Genomic DNA, 22,196 nt, shown 5'->3' with positions numbered 1-22,196 from the left:
TGTCATTTTTGTAAAGAACACAGACATATCAAACTGGTGTGCCCAAAATGGAAGATGGTGGCTATGTCCACCATATTTCAACCGCATACGGAAGATGATCCATCCACCTCCAAAAACAGAGTTCTCTCTCTAAGTCAAATCATGAAAGCTTTACAACCTCTTCTCAAAGGATCTATCTTCGAGGCCGCCATGTCAACATTCTCTCCTTTCAGTAAGACTTCTTGGCTTTTTGATTCGGTGCCTCATTTCATATGTCTCATAATATTTTTTCTCTTTTTGAATATTCAAAAAATATATCTCCATCTTTTGTTTCAACCGCGGTTGGCACTTATCTTGAAATTAAAGGAATTGGAAACTTTGAAAAACAAGGTTTTTTTATTCCTATAATTAGATTTATACCAAAATTAAATTAAAATTTGCTTTCCGTCTCTCAACTCTCGGACCATGGATGTGACATAAAATTCTCGTCTAATAAATTTTGGATACAGGATCATCGGTCCGGAAAGTTGATTGGAGAAGGCTCTTGGAAGGGAGATCTATACTACGTGGACTCTCTTCAAACACCAAAGAACTATTTTTGTAATGTTGCCCAATATAAGGATATAAATGTTTGACACAAAAGACTTGGCCATTCTAATGTCACCAAACTTTCTTATTTACATTTTGTCAAAAATCTTTGTAAAAGCAATCTCACTTGTAATGATTGTATCCTTGGAAAAATGAGAAGTTTGCCTTTTGAACAAAGATCTATATTTACAACCAACTCTTTTGAACTTGTTCATTCGGACGCATGGGGACCAACACCCATTGTATCAAAAGGAGGGTTTGCATATTATGTTATTTTTGTTGATGATTACTCTAGATATTGTTGGATATACTTTCTTAAACACAAACATGAGGTTTTTGCATCATTTAAAGCATATCATATGATGATAAAAAATCAATTTAATCGAAACTTAAAGATTCTTAGGACCGATTTCGGAGGTAAATATCTTTCAAATGAATTCAAAAATTATCTTGAAACTTATGGAATTGTTTATAAAAAATCGTCCTAAAACACCTCAACAAAATTGGTTAGCCGAAAGAAAACATAAGCACATTATTGAAACCACTAGAACATTACTTATCTCTCAAAATATTGTAAAAAGATTTTAGGCCGCGGCAACTCTTGTATCAGTTTATTTCATAAATTGACTTTCATAAAAAAATTTAAATAAAATTTCACCTTTTGAAACGATATATCAAAAGGAACCCGACTATAATATGTTGAGAATTTTTGGATGTAAATGTTTTGTTCTAACAGATAAAAATGACAAACTTTCACCAAAAGCCATTCCTTGTGCATTTCTTGGACATTCCGGAAGCCAAAAAGGGTTTTGATGCTATGATATTAAAAATGATAAATTATATGTTTCTAGGAATGTGACTTTTTTGGAAAACGTTAGTGGTTTCGAAAAATATGAATCTCACGAAGAAAATGTGGACTACTCTTTCTTGTTTTACTTATTGTTTAGGAATGATGAAATTGTGTATAATAGTGATAACGAACTAGAAGAAAATGACAACTCTTCTCATCCATCAACCAATCATCATATTGAAGAAAGGGCATCTAGAGATCCTATCACTTACACTCATAGAGATAAAAACATTTTTAGAAGTGCAATTAAGAAATATAGTGAACCTAGTGAATCCCCTTTTTCACATGATGAAAACCCTCGAAGAACCGAAAGAACTAGAAGAGTTCCTTCTAGGTTTATATCCTATGATTTTTTTCCCCTAAATATAGAGCTTGACATTTGCCCCCGTTGCGCGTATGGTTACTCTTAGATGTCTCATTACCATTGCCTTAATTAAGAAATAGAACATTTATCAAATGGATGTTAAAAATGCCTTTTTGAATGATCTTAACAAAGAAGTCAATATAAATGCTCCCCCGGGTATGGAGATTCCTAAGGATAAAGTGCTTCGTCTACGGAAAGCTCTTTATGGTTTGAAACAAGCTCCCGAGACTTGGTATGATAGATCTAATAGTGTAATGTTCAAAAATGTTTTTTGTTAAGACAAGAAAGTTGTACACGACAATTCAAGTACAAGATTTTGATGATGAATAACTCGAACAACTGAATTTCAACAAGGCAGTGAAGAAAGATAAAAAGAATTGAAGAATCTGTGAAGACAAGTGTGCAAATGTAAATATCTTTAAAAGTCTTAGATTCTTGTAAGAGCCTTACTTTGATTGCATATCTTACTTGCATTTCACCTAAAAATACTTAAGAAAAACTTTTCTAAAAGAACCCTTGGCAAAAGTTATTTTAGAAAGCTCTTTACCCACATTTTCGAGTTTATCAGTGGACCAATAGACTCATCAGTCGACCGATTTTTGCGCCAGTTTTTAAAAGCAAAACATCAACTTTTTGATTAGTCGACTAATCGACTCTTAGTCGACCGACCAAAATGTTCGATTTCTGAAAAATTTTGCAAGAGTCGACTGAAAGTTTTTTTTCAGTCTACTGATGATTTTCATCAGTCGACTGACTTTTCTTTAGTCAACTAAGTTTCAAAAACCAAAATTTAAATTTGTTCGGCTAGACATAGTAGTCGACTGACTTTAACTGCCAGTCTGCTAATATTTGATTTCATTCGACTGATAACTTTTTTAATCGACTAATATAACCATTTTTCTGAACTTTCAGAAGTTGCGTTCTTTCATTTTTCAAGCATTTTGACTGTTCAAAACTGTCAGTTTGATACCCATTCGTACCACCAATGTCTGAAATTTTTCAACTATAAATAGGAGTGAGATCTAGACTTAAAATCAATGAATTGAAACATCGAATTTTGTGTTTCTCACTCCTATTCTTTCAAGCATTCGTTTTCTCACTCACTAAGTCTTTTCACTCAAGTTCTTCACTCTAATTTCTTTTGTGAGACAGTGAAATCGTGAGTTGAGTATTTTTGAAGCCTTAGAAGCCTGCAAGCCTATTCTACTTCCTTTGCATTCATAAGAAAGGCTCATAGGCTGATTGTAAGTTGTTTAATTCAATTTTTTTGTAAAAAAGACAGTTTTCTTGATTTATAGGAGAAGTTTGCTTTCAACAGAGTTGTTGCTGAAAGTGGGGCCAATTTTGGTATGTTTGATCTTATAGTGCCACAAGTTTGATAGTGAAAATCTCAAGCGGGTTTTGTTTGGGGACTGGATGTAGGTCTGGAGGACCCGAACCAATATAAAATCTTTGTGTTCTTTGTATGTGATTGCTTTGCAGAATTCAAAATCTTTCAAATTTCAAAGACAAAGTTTAAAAGCACTATTTCCCCCGCCTCTAGTGCTGCTTGCATCGATCCTACATTACTTTCAGTTTTTTATCATGTTTCACTGATACAACTTTGTTTGTCAGAAAATCCAATGCATGAATAATAATTTTATTGCTATATGTTGATGATATGCTAATAACAGGTGATGATACTAAAGGAATTAAGAGCATAAAATCTATATTAAAAGCTAAATTTGAAATGTTCGACTTGGGATTCCTAACGTATTTTTTAGGCATCGAAGTTGCGTATTCTCATAGAGGTTATTTTTTATCTCAAACTAAACTTGCATTTGAGATTTTTGATAGGTCAGGAATTACAGATGATAAAATTTTTGAAACTCTTGAGGTAGTTGGTACAAAGATGAAAATCGATGATGGGATTCTTCTAAAAGATCCCACCCCTTATAGGCAACTTGTTGGATCTTTAATGTATCTTAATATCACTAGACTTGATATTTCACTTGCTGTTCATATTCTAAGCCAATTTCAACATGCACCTACATCAGTTCATATGAGTGCAGTTCTCTGGATCATCAGATATATAAGGGGACCATTGAATAAGGGATTATTTCTATTTTCTTCTGAATTAAATTTAATAGCTTATACTGACTCTAATTGGGGAGGTGACCCAAGTAACCGTCACTCTACCACTGCCTTTTGTGTGTTTTTAGTAGACTCATTAATCTCTTGGAGATGCAAGAAGCAACAAGGTATCATTATCATCTACTGAAGCAGAATATTGAGCCATGACAATTACTACCATGAAAATTGTTTGGATTCGGCAGTTGTTGGAAGATATGGGAGTACAAGCGCACAAAACATATTGAGATGAACTGCCATTATGTTAGAGAACAATATCTGAAAAGAGTTGAAGGGGCTTCAACGTTCACATGTGGGAGCCCCTCCAATGGCTCTCTATAGTCTCTATAAATAGGGGACTTCCCCTTCCCTTCATTGTAAAGTAAGCTTTTGTAAAGCTCTCTTTATTTTGCCTTTATGCACAAAGTCTCATTGTAGACATTTTTACAACATCCGCATAACTGCATCTTGTTTTTTGCAACCAGATCTCGAGGAGATTTGGTGGGTCTGCCTTCAAAAATGAGAGAAGGGTCCAATGGTTTAAGTTTCCTTGCCATTTTTTTTCCTCCTCTTATTATCGTTCCAATGTTTGGGCAGAGTCAGATTTGCGTTCCAATGCTGAATGATTACCATTGTAGAGCCTTCCATCAGCTTAACATCCGATTCATTGATTATTTCTAGTTTACATTTGACTGTACTTCAGCAAATCCACTATACATGAAGTATGCTTTTCTGTTTAGGCAAAAAATTGGACACATTTATTTTTCATTTTAGTAAGCTATTTATTACCTCTAGTTATCTATGCAAAGTGTGCATTTGCTTATTCTATTTTAGTTGCTCCATGTATGACAGTGTTGTTGAACTCCTCTTTTACTGGATTCCAGATTATTGTTTACCATGTATATCTTCAATACTTCTGCCTGTATCTCTGTTTCTTATGTTTTTTGTTTTATCTTTTATTATCTTTTGTAGGCGGAAAATTAAATAAATGGCTCCTGGTTGCTCTCTCTTATAAGTTTGAGCATGTCATTCTTGTTGTGGACCTTGAATGTTATTTGCTTTGAGTATGATAATCCTTCTTTTTTTTTTGATAGTTCGCTGATATGTTCAGGTTCAAAATTATATATTTGTTGAATCTAATCACATGATGAAATCAATTCAAGTTATGCTTGATGCAATGAATGAGCTACGGTTGTTCTATGTAATGGAAAGAGCTGGCACATTCTCATTCCAGAGCAGGAAAGAAATTTCGAAGGTTGTTATTTACTCAAAAGTTTTTTTCCATGATATTGTAAAGCTTTCTTTGTAATATTGTTTCCTTTTGTCTGTTTTCATATATTATTTGATTTAAGTATGTTTGTTTACTTAGGCTGCTGTTTATGGGCATTCCGAGTTATTTTGCTGTATGTACGTATGCTTATTCAGATATTAAACATTCTAGGGCCTTAAGTCACTAAGCTTGTACTTGTTTCACATACATCAAGACCAACTATCAAGATTAATGATAATATATATATATATATATACATATATATAAAACAGCAAATTTTGACATATATATAGATAGTCACTAGAATATGAGAACTGGAATATGAAAACTAGAAATATGGGCATTTCAAATGCTTCTTTTGCAAATCCAACCATATAGATGTGTTCAAAATGGTGACTTCGCTAGGAATCAACTATTGGATTGTGTATTTTCGTTAGGAAACTGTGTTTTTTGAATGCTTGAATGTTTATGAAGATTATAAGCCGTTGATTTAAAAGCCTTAAAAAATCTCATTTATGCATCATAATTGGATGATTCAAGAACTTGTCCTTATAAAACCAAGCACGTAGATCACACATTAGTATAATTAGATTTAAAAGAAAAAAATAAAAAATCCACGAAAATCGCTGTTCACAATGTAGTTCTCATATTCTAGTGACTATATGTATAAACAAGCTTGACCCAACTTGACTCGGGTAGCAAGATCAAGGTTGCCACACTAGGAAGTGGAAGTGGAAGTGGAAAACAATACGGGAGGCGGAAGCGAGTCATTTAAAAATTTATAAGAAGTGAGAAGCGAGGAATAAAACATGAAGTTGTATGAGAATTGAGTGGGAATCAAATAGAATGCAAATGAAAATAATTATTCTTAAATTTCATGATTTTTTAGTGTAGGAATTATATTTTTGTCAAAATTTAAAAATGATGACTACCAATGTAGAGAAAGCACATGGGAAGCGAGTGGGAAACCTGAGAGGAAGCATAAAAAATATGAATAGAAGTGCGAGAGAACATATAAAAAGCATGACTGAAGTGTGTCGAAATCATAGGAGAAGCGTGGGAGAATCGAGATTCCCATCAACTTTCAGAAGCGAGTTTTCGAGAAGCGTGCTTCTCACCTGTCTAAGAAACTTCTAGTAACCCTGAGCAAATCCTAGTTGGACTAGATCAGCCAAGTTTTAACTGGTTTTGCTAGTTCTTAACGTGCCGACTTGGCACCTAGTTGGAAAAAAACTAGAAATCAGTATGATTCTTAGTTTATCCCAATAGGGGTACCAATTTTTCCGACTAGGCGCTGATGCGTCTGCCCTTGACAGACCCTGTAGAATCAGTGCGCGAGACAGTGCAGCGATGCACAGACCTCACCGCCACCGAGCCCCATGGAAGCAGGAGACCCCCACATGGCTGGACGCTCACACAACCTAAAGTGCACACTCAGCTGCACGCATGTGCCCAGTTCCTTTTTGCACCAAGTGGAAAGCTCAATTGGTTTTGGAAGATCCACCTCAAAAGCTTGGTGGACCCCACTAGCTTGCCACCTCATCACCCTGGAGCACCCCACCCATCCTCATCAGCCTTTGATGTGGACAATTCTAAGATGGATGTCCTTTTCCTTGTATAAGTATACATATATACATATGTTTATATAGTATGTATATATATATATATATATATATAATATTTTAGTATGTAATATATATATATATATATATATATATTATCTTAATCAATCTAGGTTGACTAGGATTTGGTCAACCTAAGTTGACTGAGTTCTAGCCGTTGGAGGCTAGTTCAACGGCTAGAATTCTAGCTGTTGGGCTAACTCAAAAGTGCACTACTACAAGTACTCTAGGATAAAAGGGGTATAATTTCTCAATAGGAACCTCAACAGAAGTGTTTCACAAAGATGTAATGTTTCTCAAGCTTTACTTTTAACATTCTTTATCTTTTGAAACAACCAACAGCTTGTGCCAACATTTGGCATGTGATTATCTCGAATCTCATTCGCTATCGGGGTTTCTACATGTCTCGCATGACTCGATACCGACCTCGATAGACGGGATACAAGTTTCTCAACAGAACCATCCAATCACCTCATTCCAAATGCTTTGATTTGGGCAGTCTTTGATGCTTTTGCGCAGCTCCCTAAAATCTCAAGTCGACTTTGCAGGACTGCGTACTCGAAGAGCCAAGATCCTTGCGAGGTATCCCTCTCCTTAGACGAGGATGTATCACTAGCTCCCGACTTAACTCTTGTCGCAAGAGGGAGAGTGGTAGATGCCTCTTGCATCCTCCACGAGGATGCCTCAAACACGTATGCAATGAGCGAAAACTTGAGCGTCATCTATAATAGCAATGTAGTAACACATATGCAAAAGCAAAAGCCTGGACGCGATGCGCAACGGCAAAGTAAATGACTGTAAGCAAGAGTGCAACACAAAACCTTTGCGCGATACGCAACGACAAAGTAAAGGCTATAAGCAGGAGTGCAACGCAAAACCTTTGCGCAATGCGCGATGACAAAGTAAAGGCTGTAAGCGGGAGTGCAATGCAAAATCTTTACGCGATGCGCGACGACAAAGTAAAGCTTGTAAGCAGAAGTGCAACGCAAAATCTTTGCGCGATGCGCGACGACAAAGTAAAGGCTGTAAGCAGGAGTGCAACACAAAACCTTTGTGCGATGCGCGACGACAAAGTAAAGGACAAGGATCGCGAAATCGTGTCCTTGAGTTAAATGCGTACTCGTATAAATATATATGATATACATATGCATATATATTTATTTAATTGTCTTTTTAGTTAATTGAACTCAATTCCATTGTCCAAGTCTTCTGTGCAATCTTCCCCTACCTTTGGGAGTTGCAAGTTTGCTGGCGTCTGCGAGTGTAAGCGATGGACAACTCGGGTCGTGGAGCGCGAGCAAGATCCGTCGCATGAGCTGCAAAAGTAACGATCTTAGCAAGCTAATACCAAAAACAGAAGGTCAGGGACACTGTCGCCGTCCTGACGTAAGGGAAACAGAGGAAGGGGCATCGTGCCCTTGCACACCTTCTGTAAGCGTAAGAAGCAGGGGCAGGGGTTGTGAGCCCCTGTCGACCTGCTGTCAACAAACAACGAGGAGGCAGGGGCCTCACTCCTGCCGAAAAAGAGCCACAGAGGCAGAGAGCTCATGCCCTTTGCCTGCTAGGACAAAAAAGGAAGGGGACGGAGCAGAGGCTCTCTGCTGAACCTGCCTCAACAGGAAGCAGGACAGGGTGCACAACCCCCTGCTGGAATGTAAAACCCGCATTTAAAAAAAAAAATAAATTTTTTCGGACCCGGGTCAGGTCCGGACCCGACCCGGGCCCATCGTCGTTAGTTTTTTTTTTTTAAAAACCCGACACAAGAGAAAGGGTTTTGAGAAAACCCTTTCTCCTGTGTGCCGCACCCCCCCTCACCGCGCCTTCGACCCGTTAAGGGAAACCCATCGGGGTTTCCCCTTTTGTCGCCCCTCCTCGAGCTCTTTAAGAGCGTTGCGGGAGGGGAGGATCGATGCCCCGCCCCCCTTCTCGTTCCCTGCAGGCGACAACCTCGCCGGCAAACCTACCGACGCCTCCTCATGCTGGTCCGATCGCCGCCGCCACTGCGACCACCGCCGGCGATCTGCCCCTTCCAGGTACGCCGTCTCCACCCCCTTCACCTCTCTCTCTGTCATCTCGCCGGAAGGCACGACAGGAGGCCGATGGGCCCTACTGTGCCCTCCCTCTTCACCTCCTTCTTCTCCTCCTCACCCCCTCTCTGTCACCTCGTCGGGAGGCCGACAGGCGGCGCACAGCCATTGCCGCGCCCTCCCGCCTCGCCGGTGCCCATTGGAGGCTCGACAGGTGGCCTACGGGGCCCCTGTCGCCTCCCCCTCTCTCTTGAGGTTGCAGGTGAGCCTGCAGGGGGCCAGTCACCCCTGCGACACCCCTCCTCCCTTCTTTCCCTCTCCTTGAGGGCTTGCCGAGAGGTCGACAGACGACATACCGCCTGTGTCGTGCCCTCCTTTTTCCCTCTATGCCTACCTAAAGGGTGGCAGGGGACTGACACCCCCCTCCGCACCTTCCCCCTTGTTTCATCGCTGTTCCGTTAGGCAGGGGTCGGGACCCCTGCCATTTTTTTCGTTTCGTCAGGCAGGGGCCGACGCCCTTGCCGGTTTCTGTTTTGTCTGGCAGGGACTGAAACCCCTGCCATTCTTTGTTTTGCAGGGGCCGAGGCCCCTGTCGTCCAATATTGTCAGGCAGGGACCCAAGTCCCTGCCATTTGTTGTTTCCGTGAGGTAGGGCCCTCGGCCCTTGCCATTTTTTTTCTTTCGTTAGGCAGGGGCCTAGGCCCCTGCCGTTTGTTGGTTTGGCAGGCAGGGGCCGAGACCCCTGCCGTTTGTTGTTTCCGTGAGGTAGGGGCCTCGGCCCCTGCCATTTATTTCTTTCGTTAGGCAGGGGCCTAGGCCCCTGCCGTTTGTTGTTTTGGCAGGCAGGGGCCGAGACCCTTGCCGTTTGTTGTTTCGGCAGGCAGGGGCCTCGGCCCCTGTCGTTTGATGTTTCTACGGAGCAGGGGCCTCGACCCTTGCCATGCACCCCCTTTCGGCAGTGGGCTTTGCCCCTGCCACTCACTCTCTGGCAGATCGCCAGGGTCTGAGTTCCTGTCGACTGAGTCCTTTCGGTGGGTCGATATGGGTTGAACCCTTACTACCTCCTATGACTTCCAACTATTCGCAGGATCTAAGCTCTGCAGTTTTCCGACTTCTGGCAGGCAACAACCTAGCCCTTTGACCCTGTCCGCGATGTCAGAAGATGGGTGGAGGGCCAGGCCCCTACCACCTTCTGTCACAGTCAAGTGCCCTAGCGGACCGACATCCCTTGTTTAATGTCGGGTTGGATCAGGATCACAACTGAGTCCACCAAGCCCCTTCTTTTTCTTATTCAAGTTGCTATTTATTTGTTCTTCACAGATTTGTACGACGGAGCACCCTCGCGTCCCGCGGCCCGAGATGTACATTACTATGTTCAATGATGCGTGCAGCGCTGAAACCCTCAAGGTAGGGGAAAGTTGCGCAAAAAGGGCAGTATATGAACTGAATTAAGTTGAAATAACTAAAACAGTCATGCTAGATATGCCTAAGTCATACTTTATTTCCTTCCTGTACTTATCTGCCTTGCGTATTTACTTGCTTGCACGCTTATTGGTTGAGATATGGATTCATACCGTGTTCCTTATTTGCACATTTACTTGCTTGCTTAGATATGTGACTGATGTATGGTTTCGTACCTCATGCCTTGTTTGCATAGTTACTTGCTTGTTTAGGTATTCAATCGATGTACAAATTTATACCTCGTGCGGTTTGCTTATACTTCTTTCGCTCAATGTGCGATTTTGCATGTCGAGTATTGCTTAGTACTTTGCTATCACACTATAATGTTCTCATGCTCGCAGTTATGGTATACAAGTCGATGCAGCCTTCTATATATCCTGTCTTTGCTAATTTTTGAAGGATGCGAGTTGCGCTTGTGCACAACAGTTCCTTTTAAAAGGATTCCTTATGCGAATCCAGTTTTCAGATGCACCGTTTTGCAAAGGCGAAAATTGGAAGTCTTGTAGATTGCGAAAGTGCGACTAAGTTTTTTTAAGACAATACTTTCGAATAAAATGTTTTACAACTATAATGTGATATTTTAATATGATTCAGAAACCCTGAAAGGGTCACAACTTATCAAGGGTGAAACCTTGCAAAGCAAGCTCGAAGGTTTTGGGAGTTTCAATATATATCAAGTAAGTCTCTTAAATTGCCGTGTCTTTGGAGAACGGAAGCTAGACTCGCACCGATCTCTTGCATGCAATGTGTATCGTCACTTCAAAAGAGTGATTCGAGGCAAATCTCGTATCGTACAACATGCCATTGTGTTAATATAAATTAAAAGACTTGATCTTATGAAACAAAATAATTATTGTATCACTTCTCTTATAAAGGATAAATGTTGGGGTTTCTTTTGAGAAACCGTTTCCCCCGTTTATCGTAGTTGTATCTTTTAATAGGTATGGCCGTACCTTTGGACATGTACGTCATGTTGGTGTTACGATGATCGGTTGAGAGGTATATGGTAACCTCGGAACATGTTTTGGCACCTTATTACAATCATGTAATGTTGATGATCGCCTAACAGGCAAGTGGCTCGTGAGGGTCTAAAGGACTAGAGCATGACAAATATGAAATTGAATGATTGTATTGTGTACTTTTACAAAGCAGATGTGTTGGGGATTTCATATGAGAAATCCATTCCCCTCTCATCGTGATTATACTTTTGAACATGTACGTTGTGTATTACGATGAGTAGGATGAGGGGTCCATGTTTACCTTGAACATGCAATGGCGCGTATAACACACATAATGGTGATGGTTTCGCCTTCACAGGCAAGATGCTCAAGTGGGTCGAAAGACCAGGGCATGTAGAACGGGGCGGCGGTTAAGAAACCCCCGTCGTGCTCGTTCGACATGGTTCGTCAAGAGAGAGGACAGATGGTACAAAACTCCGATGGACAGGTCCTTTAATGGCAGTTACGGGCAAAAGACTCGGATTCCCCAGTCATCGGAGTTAGGGGAAATGGGCTACAAATGGTAGCTTACAGTTGGATGCATCCACAGACCACCTATGCCTTTGGGGATTTACTCTCTTGGTCACTGGCCATCCCCTTAGGAACGGACTCAGTCAGCCATCCGGGTTATCTAAAACACATAGCATAATAAACCCCTGGACTGGTCTCGATTGGGTCTCGATTGTTTCTATGTTTCATGCCTTGCGTGTACCCGCCTGTCCAGTTAATATCGAAACATAATTTAAATCCGATCACACAATGTGTTCAATTATGCACATATGAAAGTTATAGGGTACAACAGGTTCAATACTTATGGAATTGTGTGTGTGGTTGATATAGCATTGTATGTTGCTAGTTAAATTTGTTATGAAGTTCTTTGCTTGTAATAGTTAGCCTACTTGTGTTAGTAAAATGCTTTTAAAAATTCTAGCATCGTGCTCATGATAGTTTTCTCCATGACACTGCTGAAAGCAAATTGCTATTTAATTGCCTGTCTACTTGACATATTAAATTATTCTGCTTAATTATGTTTAATATTGTCATGTCTATGCACCTACCAGTTTTTAGCGAAACTGACCCATTTTATGGACAGGTAATGGATAGGTAATACAGTTTGCGATGACACGATGGCGTGATGAGATCAAGATAGAGCTCTTTCCCTGACGTTTCGTTCCTGAGGACATGTTGGTAAATTTGGTATAAAGTGTGTTTCAAAATTTCTCTTTTATTAAACCGTGAGTTAATAAAACTGTTTTAGTAAGCTTCTTCTTGGTTTCAACAAACGAATTCTCAATTATTGAAACTCCATTTCTAAACCATTTGATTTCAATGGTTGTGCGGGATTTGACAAAGGAAAGTTTACGCTGTAATGCGCTCAAGGTCCATTGACTTTTGGTTTTAAAAATATCATTTTTCGCTGAAGTATTATTTAAACTCTGATTATTGTATGATTTCAAAGCTTTCTAAACTATTTTAAAAGTTACAAGTCCTGGATTTTTGGGGGGTTACATAGAAACGAGACATGCAGCAAGATCAAGGCAGAGGGGCGAAACCTCCTATTGGAAAACAAACAAGGTGCAGGGGGCAACGGTCTTCGCCAACCTTGAAGAAATGCGAGGCAGGGTCCAATGACTCATGCTGCCGAAGAACAGGTGCAGGGGCCATCGGCCCCTGCTGGAAAAGATAAAGGGCAGGGGCCGATGGCCCCTGCTGGAACAACAAAAGGGCAGGGGGTTCGACTCCTGCCGACCTGCCGAGAAACGAGAGGCAAGGATCAAGGCCCCTGCAGACCTATGATATGCAGGCGACAGGGGGCGTCACCCCTGTCGACAAAGGACAGGCAGGGCTCCAGCCCCTGCCGACCTACCAGAAACGACAGGCAGGGGCCCGACCAATCCAAAAGTTTTAGGCGACAAGGGCGATGCCCTTGTTGGCCTACCAAAAGACGATAGGTAGGGGCCACAACCCCTACCGGCCAAAGGCAACAAAGAGAGAGTGAGGGGCAGGGGTTGGAAACCCCTGCCAGTCGTTCAACAAGCGGCAGGGGGGGCATCACCCCCTACCAACCAGTCAGACACATACGACAGGGGGCGTCTCCCCTGCCAACCTACCGGCTGAAAATGAGGAGAGAAGAAGACGAGGGTGCAGGGAGGGGTTCGACACCCTCCCCTGCCGCAAGAGAGAAGGGAGGGGCTCGCCCCCCTCCCCTGCCGATATAGGGAGCAGGGAGGGGCTCGGGGAGAAAGAGAGGGGATCAGGGGAGAGACCAGAGAACAAAGAGGGGAAAGGGGCGTACCTGGGGAGGCTGCCGAAGAGGAGCTCATCGGAGAAAGGAAGTCGCCGGAAGGAGCGGGGTCGCCGATGGGGGTGCTCGGCAACGCAGAGGTCAACAAGGGGGGTTGATCGAGAGAGCGAACAGGGGGGGGAGGAGGTTTCGAGAGACCTCCTTCCCTTTGTCGCTGCGTGCTTTTATTAGCACGCAACTGACTAAGCCCGTGACGGATCCGGGTCGGGTTCGACCCGAGCCCAAATATTTTTTTTCTTAGGTTTTACAATCATTTCTATGGAGCTAAATGATACTAACTATGTAATGTGGGCTTCAATTATGAAGCACCACATATGGGAAAAGTATTTATGGGGTATAGTGGATGGTTTCTATTCATAACCTAAACTATCTCTTACCAAGAAAGAGGGTGATAAAGAGGTTCCTTTTACAGAGGAAGAGAAGAATAAGATGTTAGCCACTTATGAAAAGAAATGGAAAGAGTGGAGGATAGAGTATGCAAAAATTATGTAATGGCTAATCAATAGCGTAGACATTAAAAAATGCTCTAGTCTAGCTAAGTTTGAGCATGTCAATAAAGCTTGGGAATACCTTAAAAACATGTATTCCCTTAAAGATATTGCACGTGTGCAATTTACAAGACAAAGTTCACACAATGACTCAAAAAGACAAAACTATTCGAGAATATTATAATGAGTTGTTCGAACTTTGGGAAGACTTGGCTCTTCTTGAGCCCAAATGACATTGTGTCGAAGATATCGAGTTTCGCCAAAAGCAACTCGATATGCAACATTTTTATCAATTTGTGAATGTTCTAAGGCCGGAGTTTGAATCCACCAAATCGGCTCGTTTACATCGTGGAAAAATTCCTTCTATTGTTGATATTATAGAATAGCTCACTATGAAGCAAAATAGACTTAGAAAAAGTACTCCAAAAGTTGATGATGACTCAGTTCTAGCTGTGTCTAGGCCGGGTTATCATACTCGCACTTATAAGCTACCTCATTTTAGAAGGCAAAACAGTGACTTTGATAAACTAAAAGTCATTTGTCATGAACTGAGGCACTATAGGCCTTAATGTCCAAAGTTAAAAAGAAGAGAAGAAAAATGAGTTGCATCTCTTGAATCCGAGTCAAAAGACTTGTATCTATGGCTCAACTGATGGAAATCCTTCAACCTCTTCTCAAAGGGGTATCCTCCTCAACTGGAGTGACTGTTGCATTTTTCTCCGATCCAAGTAACTTTCCTTGGTTTTTAGATTCTGGTGCTTCTTTTCACATGACCTCAAATGTGTCAAAGGTTTTTACAACCGATGGCGTATCTCATGAAATAAAAGGAATAGGATGTTTTGAAAAATTTCAAAAATCAATTTTTTTCATCTCAGAAGTTAAATATATGCCTAAACTTAATTTGAATCTCTTATCTGTCTTGCAAATATCTGACTATGGATGTAATATCTCCTTCTCTTCTCATGGTTATTGGGTACATGATCGCCCGTCAGAGAAGCTGATTGGGGAAGGCCATAAAGAATGACTCTATGGACTTTTTGGAATTAGCCAAGAATGCATTTTGTTATAATGTTTAGAAATTAGAATTGGATTTATGGCACAAAAGACTTGGCCATCCTCATATGTCTAAAATTCAATATTTTTCAACAACAACAACAACAACAACTACGCCTTCATCCCAAAACAATTTTTCAATATTTTTCAAGTTTGAAAAAATTTTGTGATTCTGAAAATTTTTGTAAAGATTGCATTTTCGGCAAAATGAAAAGATTACCATTTCTTAGTAGAACTCTTGTTTCTTCACGACCACTTGAGTTAATACATTCGGATGTTTAGGGCAGAGTTACTGGAAGCTTCTTAGGTAGGTGGGAAGCTCGCTTCCCGGAAACTCGCTTCGGAAGCACGATACTCCTCGCTTCTGAAACTTTATGGGAATCTCGATTCCCCCACGCTTCTTCTATGCTTCTCACACACATGGTCTATGTTTCCTATATGCTTTTCTCACGTTTCTTTTCATGTATTTTCTCTCACGCTTTCACTCTTCATGTACTTTCTTTAAATTAGTAATCATCTTTGTTAGATTTTAACAAAAGTTTAACTCTTTTACTGAAAAATCATGAAATATAAGAATGATCAATTTTATTTTAGTTTTTATTTGTTTCTTGTTCGATTCCTATTCAATTACCATATTGTTTCATTTTTTTTAATATTTTCTTTTAAATTGATACTTCGCTTCCCGCCAGGTATACATTTTAAAATGCTTCGCTTCTCGCTTCCGCTTCCCGTATCGTTTCCTGCTTCTGCTTCCTAATTTGGCAACCTTGGTTTAGGGCTCTACACCAGTTATTACCAAAGGTGAATATACATATTATGCCATTTTTGTTGATGACGTTTCTAGACATACTTGGATTTATTTTCTTAAACATAAATATGAAGTCCTTGCTAACTTCCAAATATTTCATAAAATGGTTAAAAATAAGTTTCAGAATGATATTTTTATTTTTTGCACTGATTAAGGGGGAGAGTTTATGTCCGAAGAATTTAAAGACTATCTCAATTTTTATGGTATTACACATCAAAAATCTTGTCCACACACTCCATAGTAGAATGACCTAGCCAAATGCAAACATCGGCACATTATGGAAACTACTAGGACCAGTGTTGTTAAAAGCGCGCCTCAAGGCGCAAAAAGCGCGCCTCGCCTCGAGGCGAGACCCTTTTCGCCTTGAGGCGCACGTAAAAAGCGCAACAACCTCAAGGCGTACGCCTCATGCGCCTTGAGGCGTACGCCTTGAGGCGAGGCGCGCCTCAAAGTGAGGCGCGCATTAAACATCGGATGGCCCGGACCCGAGTTCGACCCGGATCCGGGCCCGTATTCTCGAAAGATCGAGAACCTGTGTCTTTAAAAAAGACACAGGTGCTTCGGGGCGAGGGAAAGCCCTCGCCCCTTCTCTCTCCACTCCGTCCCCTTTCGTCCACCGCCACTGCTCGCCGCCGGCTACCACTCGCCGCCGGCCACCACTCGCCGTCGGCCACCACTCGCCGATCACCGCCTCTGCTGAGAAGGGATCACTCGCAGTGCGACCACTCGCCGTGCGACCACTCGCCGCCGCCACTGCTGTCGCCGACCACCACTCGCCGCCTCTGCTGTCGCCGACCACCACTCGTCGCCGCCACTGCTGTCGCCGACCACCACTCGCCGATCACCGCCTCTGCTGAGAAGGGACCACTCGCAGTGCAACCACTCGCCGTGCGACCACTCGCCGCCGGCACTGCTGTCGCCGGCCACCACTCGCCGCCGGCCACCACTCGTCGCCGATCATCGTTTTCCTTCAGGTATGGCTTTTTCGTTTTTTTTTTATTAACCAGGGGCGTATCTAGGGGGGGGGCAGGACTGGGCTGTAGCCCAGTCCTGCCTCCCGAAACAGTTAATTTTTTTTTTTTTTTAAAAGCCCAGTCTTACCCCAACCCTGATTCCATATGAAATAGATTTTTATCCATTTTTGTAGCTCAGCCCAGTCCTAGCCCAGCCCTGACTGCAGCAAATAGTTTGATTTGTCCATATGAAATAGATTTTTATTAATAATTGTAGTCATTTTTTATCCATATGACTGCGGTCCCTTGGTTTCCTTTTTTGTCCATATAACTGTAGCGATGATGATTTCTTGGTGTGCAATCAAATATGCGATGTCCTGAATTGTTTAAGCATGCATTGAATTGGTTTTTCGTCAATAATGCTCTTATGGAACTGAAAAGGCTCTTATGGAACTTGTATCCCTTGTCATGTTGGTGGTCACTTCAGCGCAACTTCTCTTGAAGATAAAAGTTGGACATAAAGGAGCAGTTGTATGGTTATTTCAATCAGTTTCTGATGTATAGGAGCCCACCCGACCTACATTTTGGAAATAAATTTGTTGAATGAAACAATAAAAAGCAACTTTTTCTTCAAACTGACTATTTAAGGATCTCTCAAGATGCTATTAGGTCTATCTAGATGTTGATCCATAGGATATTTTACACTATAACCCATTTTAATTGAATTAATTTGTGATTTTTATTGGCTCACATCTTTGAGTATGAAAACAGTCTCAGTTTTGAGTGCTTTTACAATAGGATAATGAAGCAAACTAAAACAGATTGTGGGGTTGTAGGTTTCTTTTCACTACTGTGTAAACTGAGATAGAACACACAATTGAAATATTCAAACATAATGGTGACCTCTGTTTAGCATATTCAATATATGTTTTTTTTTCCGGCATTTTCACAATTTCTTGGGGTTGATCTCCGGAGTTTGTTGGTGTTTTCTTTTTGTTTTTGAGAAGAAATCTGGGATCCAAACCACCTCCACTCTATCTCTACTATGTGTGTGTGTGGCTATAAGTGTGCATTATTGAATGAACTTTGAGACCCAATTAAAAAACTGACCTAATTATATTTATTATTTTTTTCTCGTCAATTATGTTTTTTTCTAGGATTCGTATATAGCTTATACACCAAGATTGTTTATTTTGCATTTGTTTTCATGTAATGTGGTCAGCAGAATGCATGATGTTAATATATATTTTGTGTTATGTATTTTTGCAGTTGAAAAATGGCAAAAGATGTAGGATGTGATCATGGAGTTAAAGTTCCAAATCCTACTAAAGATCCTAAACTTGTAGGACATGTAATTTGCAATTACTGTCATAAACAGACTACAGGAGGCATCTATAGGCTAAAACATCACTTAGCTGGCACAAAGCATGGTGTAAGCATGTGCGAAGCGGTTCCACATGACGTGAAAAGATTTTTTCAGAATCATCTAAAGGATCAGAGGCTAAAGAAAGAAGAGTTAGAGCAAACCAAGTTGGATATCGGGAGAAGTGTTTATTTTGGATCATCAACCGGCGATAATGTGAATAAAGAAGCTAGTAGATCAGGTAGTGATGCAAAAACAAGTGCAGCTGGTCCTATGGACCTTTTTGTGAACAAAGAAGCACGGCAAACCACAATAAACACTGCTTTCAAAAGGGATGAAAGAAAAAATGCATGTCGTGCCATTGGTAGATTTTTTTATGCAAATGCCTTATCATTTAATCTTTGCAACAGTCCATATTTTGGTGCAATGGTAGAAGCTATTGCAAATTATGGGCGAGGGTTCAAACCACCTTCTTATCATGAGATCAGAACGTGGATTTTGAAGGACGAGGTAGATTGTACTCATGAAATTTTGAAAGAGTTCAAAAAAGAGTGGCCAAAGGTTGGTTGCAGTATTATGGCAGATGGTTGGACAGATGGGAAAGGAAGAAACTTAATTAATTTTCTTGTGAACAGCTCATCTGAGACAGTATTTTTGAAGTCTGTTGACATCAGCGACATGGAAAAAACTGGTGCAAATTTGTGTCAGTTGTTTGAAGAAGTTGTTAAAGAAGTTGGTGAAAGTAATGTGGTGCAATTCATTACAGATAATGCACCAAATTATGTGGCAGCTGGAAATATGTTAACAGCAGGAAAAACATGTTTTTGGACACCATGTGCAGCCCACTGCTTGGATCTTATGTTAGAAGATATTGGAAAGATATCAATTTTTAAAGATACAGTGGAAAAGGCAAAAAAAATTACAAGATACATTTATAGTCATGCATGAGTATTAAATTTAATGAGAAAATTCACAAAGAAGAAAGAACTTCTGCGTCCAGCCGTCACTCGTTTTGCCACAACATATCTTACACTTCATAGTATTGGATGTTATAAGAAAGAGTTAAAGTCGATGTTCTTATCTTCAAATTTTAGAACATCTAATTACTATAAGAAATCTGATGCTAAGAACATTTCTTGTATTGTTCTTAATGATCATAAGTTTTGGGCTGCCATATCATATGCAATTAAAGCTACACTACCTCTCGTCAAAGTGTTGCGACTCGTTGATGCAGATGAACCTGCTATGGGATTTTTGTATGAGGCAATGGATAGAGCGAAGGAGGAAATTGCTTCAAACCTTGACAATGTCCAAAGAAAATATAAACCTATTTGGGATATCATTGATAGACGATGAGACTTGCAACTTCATAAGCCTTTGCATGCAGCTGCCTATTATTTAAATCCACATTTTCATTATGCTGACAACTTCAACCCTGATGGAGAAGTTATGGGTGGCTTTTATGATTGTGTTGAAAAATTAGTTTCTGATGCAAATATTCGGTTGAAAATTACAACACAAATCGATGCATTTAAAAAGGCAAATGGCTTGTTTGGCAGAGAGGCAGCTGTTACAACAAGAAAATTAAAAAGTCCTGGTAAGTTTGCAATTATGTTGTTATTTGTCAATATTTTTTTATGTTTTTGTTAATTATGACATTCTTAATGTTTTTATCAATTTTTTATTATTTTATTTGAAAGCAGCTGATTGGTGGAGTTCATTTGGGCACGAAAATCCTGAGTTGATGAATTTTGCAATTCGAATTTTAAGTTTGACATGCAGTGCATCGGGCTGTGAGAGGAATTGGAGTACTTTCTCATTGGTTTGTGACTTTGTATTTTATTTTTGAAATACATTTTTATATTTTAATTATCTTATATTTGATTATCAATGATTTGAAATTATAGGTGCATACAAAACGAAGGAATAGACTTGAACAAGAGAAGATGAATGCATTGGTTTTTGTAATGTACAATATGAAATTAAGAGAGAGAAATATGAAGAGGAGGGCTACCAAAGACCCTATATGTCTAGATCATATAGACTCAGACGATGAGTGGATTGTGGAGAAGGAAGATCCAGTGTTGCCAAGTGATCCCAATTGGTTGGAGGATTCATGGTTGGATCCGAACTTCGACATAAATGCCATTGAGCATGTTCCTATTGAAAAAGTCACTTCACCTCATGTTTCACAAAGTGGTTTTAGGCAAGACATGTCTTCAAGAGATCGAGGTAAAGTTATATTCCTTTTACCTAGCTATGAATATAAATGTATTTTTTAATTACATAACCTAAATATTTAATACATTTTTTTTATTGAAGGAAAAAGAAAAGCAAAAGAAGTAATTGAGGACGTGGATGAAGAAAGTGTAGATGATGAAGAGTCAGAGAATGAAGATGAAGAAGAACCTATTTATATGGATTCTTCAGATGATGATATTGAAGACTTAAATATTGATGATGACGAGACACAACAAGAGCCTAGGCCCTAATTCATATCATAGAGCTATTGGCCATTTATATGTTTTTTGGGACTTTCAGTTGTAATTGTGAATGTTAACACTCTTATTTTAAAGAATTCTGGACAAATACATTAACATTTGGTTGTTAATGTTAACATGCATTTTTTAATTATGACATGATGTTGTTAGTGCTAATATGCATTTTGTTGTTAATGTTAGTTTTTTATTGAATAAATGCTCATATTTATGCAATTAGATACTTATATAGATCAAGTTGTTGCATTAATGCTACTTTTACATGTTAATCTCATATTTTTTTCGTATTTATTTGAGATTTTTTATTTCGTGTTGGTTGGCGCTTCATCAATAAAGCATTTCTTATTTATTTATAATTTTAGATCATTTTTATAGTTTTTTTTAAGTTTAAAAATATTTTTTTTTTGAGGCTTACGCTTTGCGCCTCGAGGCTTACGCCTCGCCTCAGATTTTGGTGGAGCGCCTCGCTACGCCTCAACGCTTTTAACAACACTGACTAGGACCTTGCTAATTGCAAATCAGGTTCCAATTTTTTTTTGGGCTGAGACGGTCTTAACTGCCACCTACCTCATCAATAGGATGCCATCTTCATTATTAAAGAATATAACTCCAATAGAAAAACTTGTTAATTTAACTGGAGATTATTCTAGATGAAAAGTCTTTGGATGCAAATGTTTTGTTTTCACCACAAAAATGACAAACTCTCTCCTCGTGAACTCCCATGTGCCTTTTTAGTATATTCTGATAATAAAAAAGGCTACATGTGTTTCAATTTTCAAAATGACAAATTATATGTGTCAAGAAATGTATCTTTCTTAGAAAAAAAAGCTTCTTTGAATTTGAAAAATTCAAGGATGTCACTGAATACTCGTTTTTAATTGATTTAACTTCAAAATCCAATGAATGTGATTTGAATATGACTTTGACAATGATCAAAGTTCTATTGCTGTTGAAAATGATGATAATGAAGTGAAAATCCATAGGGATGTTAGTCTACAATATTTAAGACGTAGAGAGCAAAATCTTCCATGTGCATTGAAAAAATACTCTGAAGTTCTACTCAGAAGGACGTCTAGAATTTCTAGACCTCCTAGAAAAATTGTGTCCTACAAATCTTTTTCACCCACATATGAGGGCAATAATTGCATTAATACAATCATATGTTGAACCATCATCTTATTCTCAAGCCAAAAATCATATAGAATGGATAGAAGCCATGAAAATAGAATTGGATGCATTAGAAAAGGCCAACACCTGGACTATCCAAGATATTCAGGTAAGAAACCTATAGGCTGTAGGCGGGTATAAAATGTCAAAGCCAAAAGTAATGAAACCCTGGAAAGGTATAAGACTCATTTAGTGGCAAAAGGATATGCCCAAGAGTATGACATCGATTATGAAGAAAAATTTGCTCTTATGGCTCGTATGGCCGTTGTCAAAACTTTAAAAGCCTTGGCCTC

At 39.8% G+C, this 22,196-nt stretch overlaps 2 protein-coding genes across 9 annotated transcripts in view; both read left to right on the top strand.

Moving 5' to 3' along the window:
• Positions 1-22,196, top strand: part of ATM (Serine/Threonine-kinase ATM-like protein) — a 308,602-nt gene that overhangs the window by 119,589 nt on the left and 166,817 nt on the right. For all 8 annotated transcript variants that reach the window (XM_089999875.1, XM_089999874.1, XM_089999877.1 and 5 more), the window contains one exon: positions 5,002-5,145. In XM_089999875.1, coding sequence (XP_089856001.1) covers positions 5,002-5,145 — 144 coding nt within the window. The remainder of the gene's footprint in view (positions 1-5,001; positions 5,146-22,196) is intronic.
• On the top strand, positions 18,342-20,897 carry LOC149843514 (uncharacterized). The gene is made up of 4 exons (XM_090001858.1): positions 18,342-19,835; positions 19,942-20,060; positions 20,146-20,470; positions 20,561-20,897. Exons 1-4 carry the CDS (start codon positions 19,688-19,690, stop codon positions 20,728-20,730), a joined length of 762 nt encoding a protein of 253 aa, XP_089857984.1. The 5' UTR covers positions 18,342-19,687; the 3' UTR covers positions 20,731-20,897.

This window comes from Nuphar pumila, chromosome 3 (genome assembly GCF_984573655.1).
Source record: "Nuphar pumila chromosome 3, dmNupPumi1.hap1.1, whole genome shotgun sequence".
Taxonomy (NCBI): domain Eukaryota; kingdom Viridiplantae; phylum Streptophyta; class Magnoliopsida; order Nymphaeales; family Nymphaeaceae; genus Nuphar; species Nuphar pumila.
The sequence above is the reverse complement of the archived record's forward strand: the minus strand, read 5'-3'. Positions and strand labels throughout refer to the sequence as shown.

Bases quoted from the DNA above. Each gene is read 5' to 3' on its own strand.
- LOC149843514 (XM_090001858.1), top strand. From the start codon at position 19,688: ATGGGTGGCTTTTATGATTGTGTTGAAAAATTAGTTTCTGATGCAAAT. The intron at 19,836-19,941 runs GTAAGTTTGCAA...ATTTGAAAGCAG, and splicing joins AAGAAAATTAAAAAGTCCTG to CTGATTGGTGGAGTTCATTT. The intron at 20,061-20,145 runs GTTTGTGACTTT...TTGAAATTATAG, and splicing joins ATTGGAGTACTTTCTCATTG to GTGCATACAAAACGAAGGAA.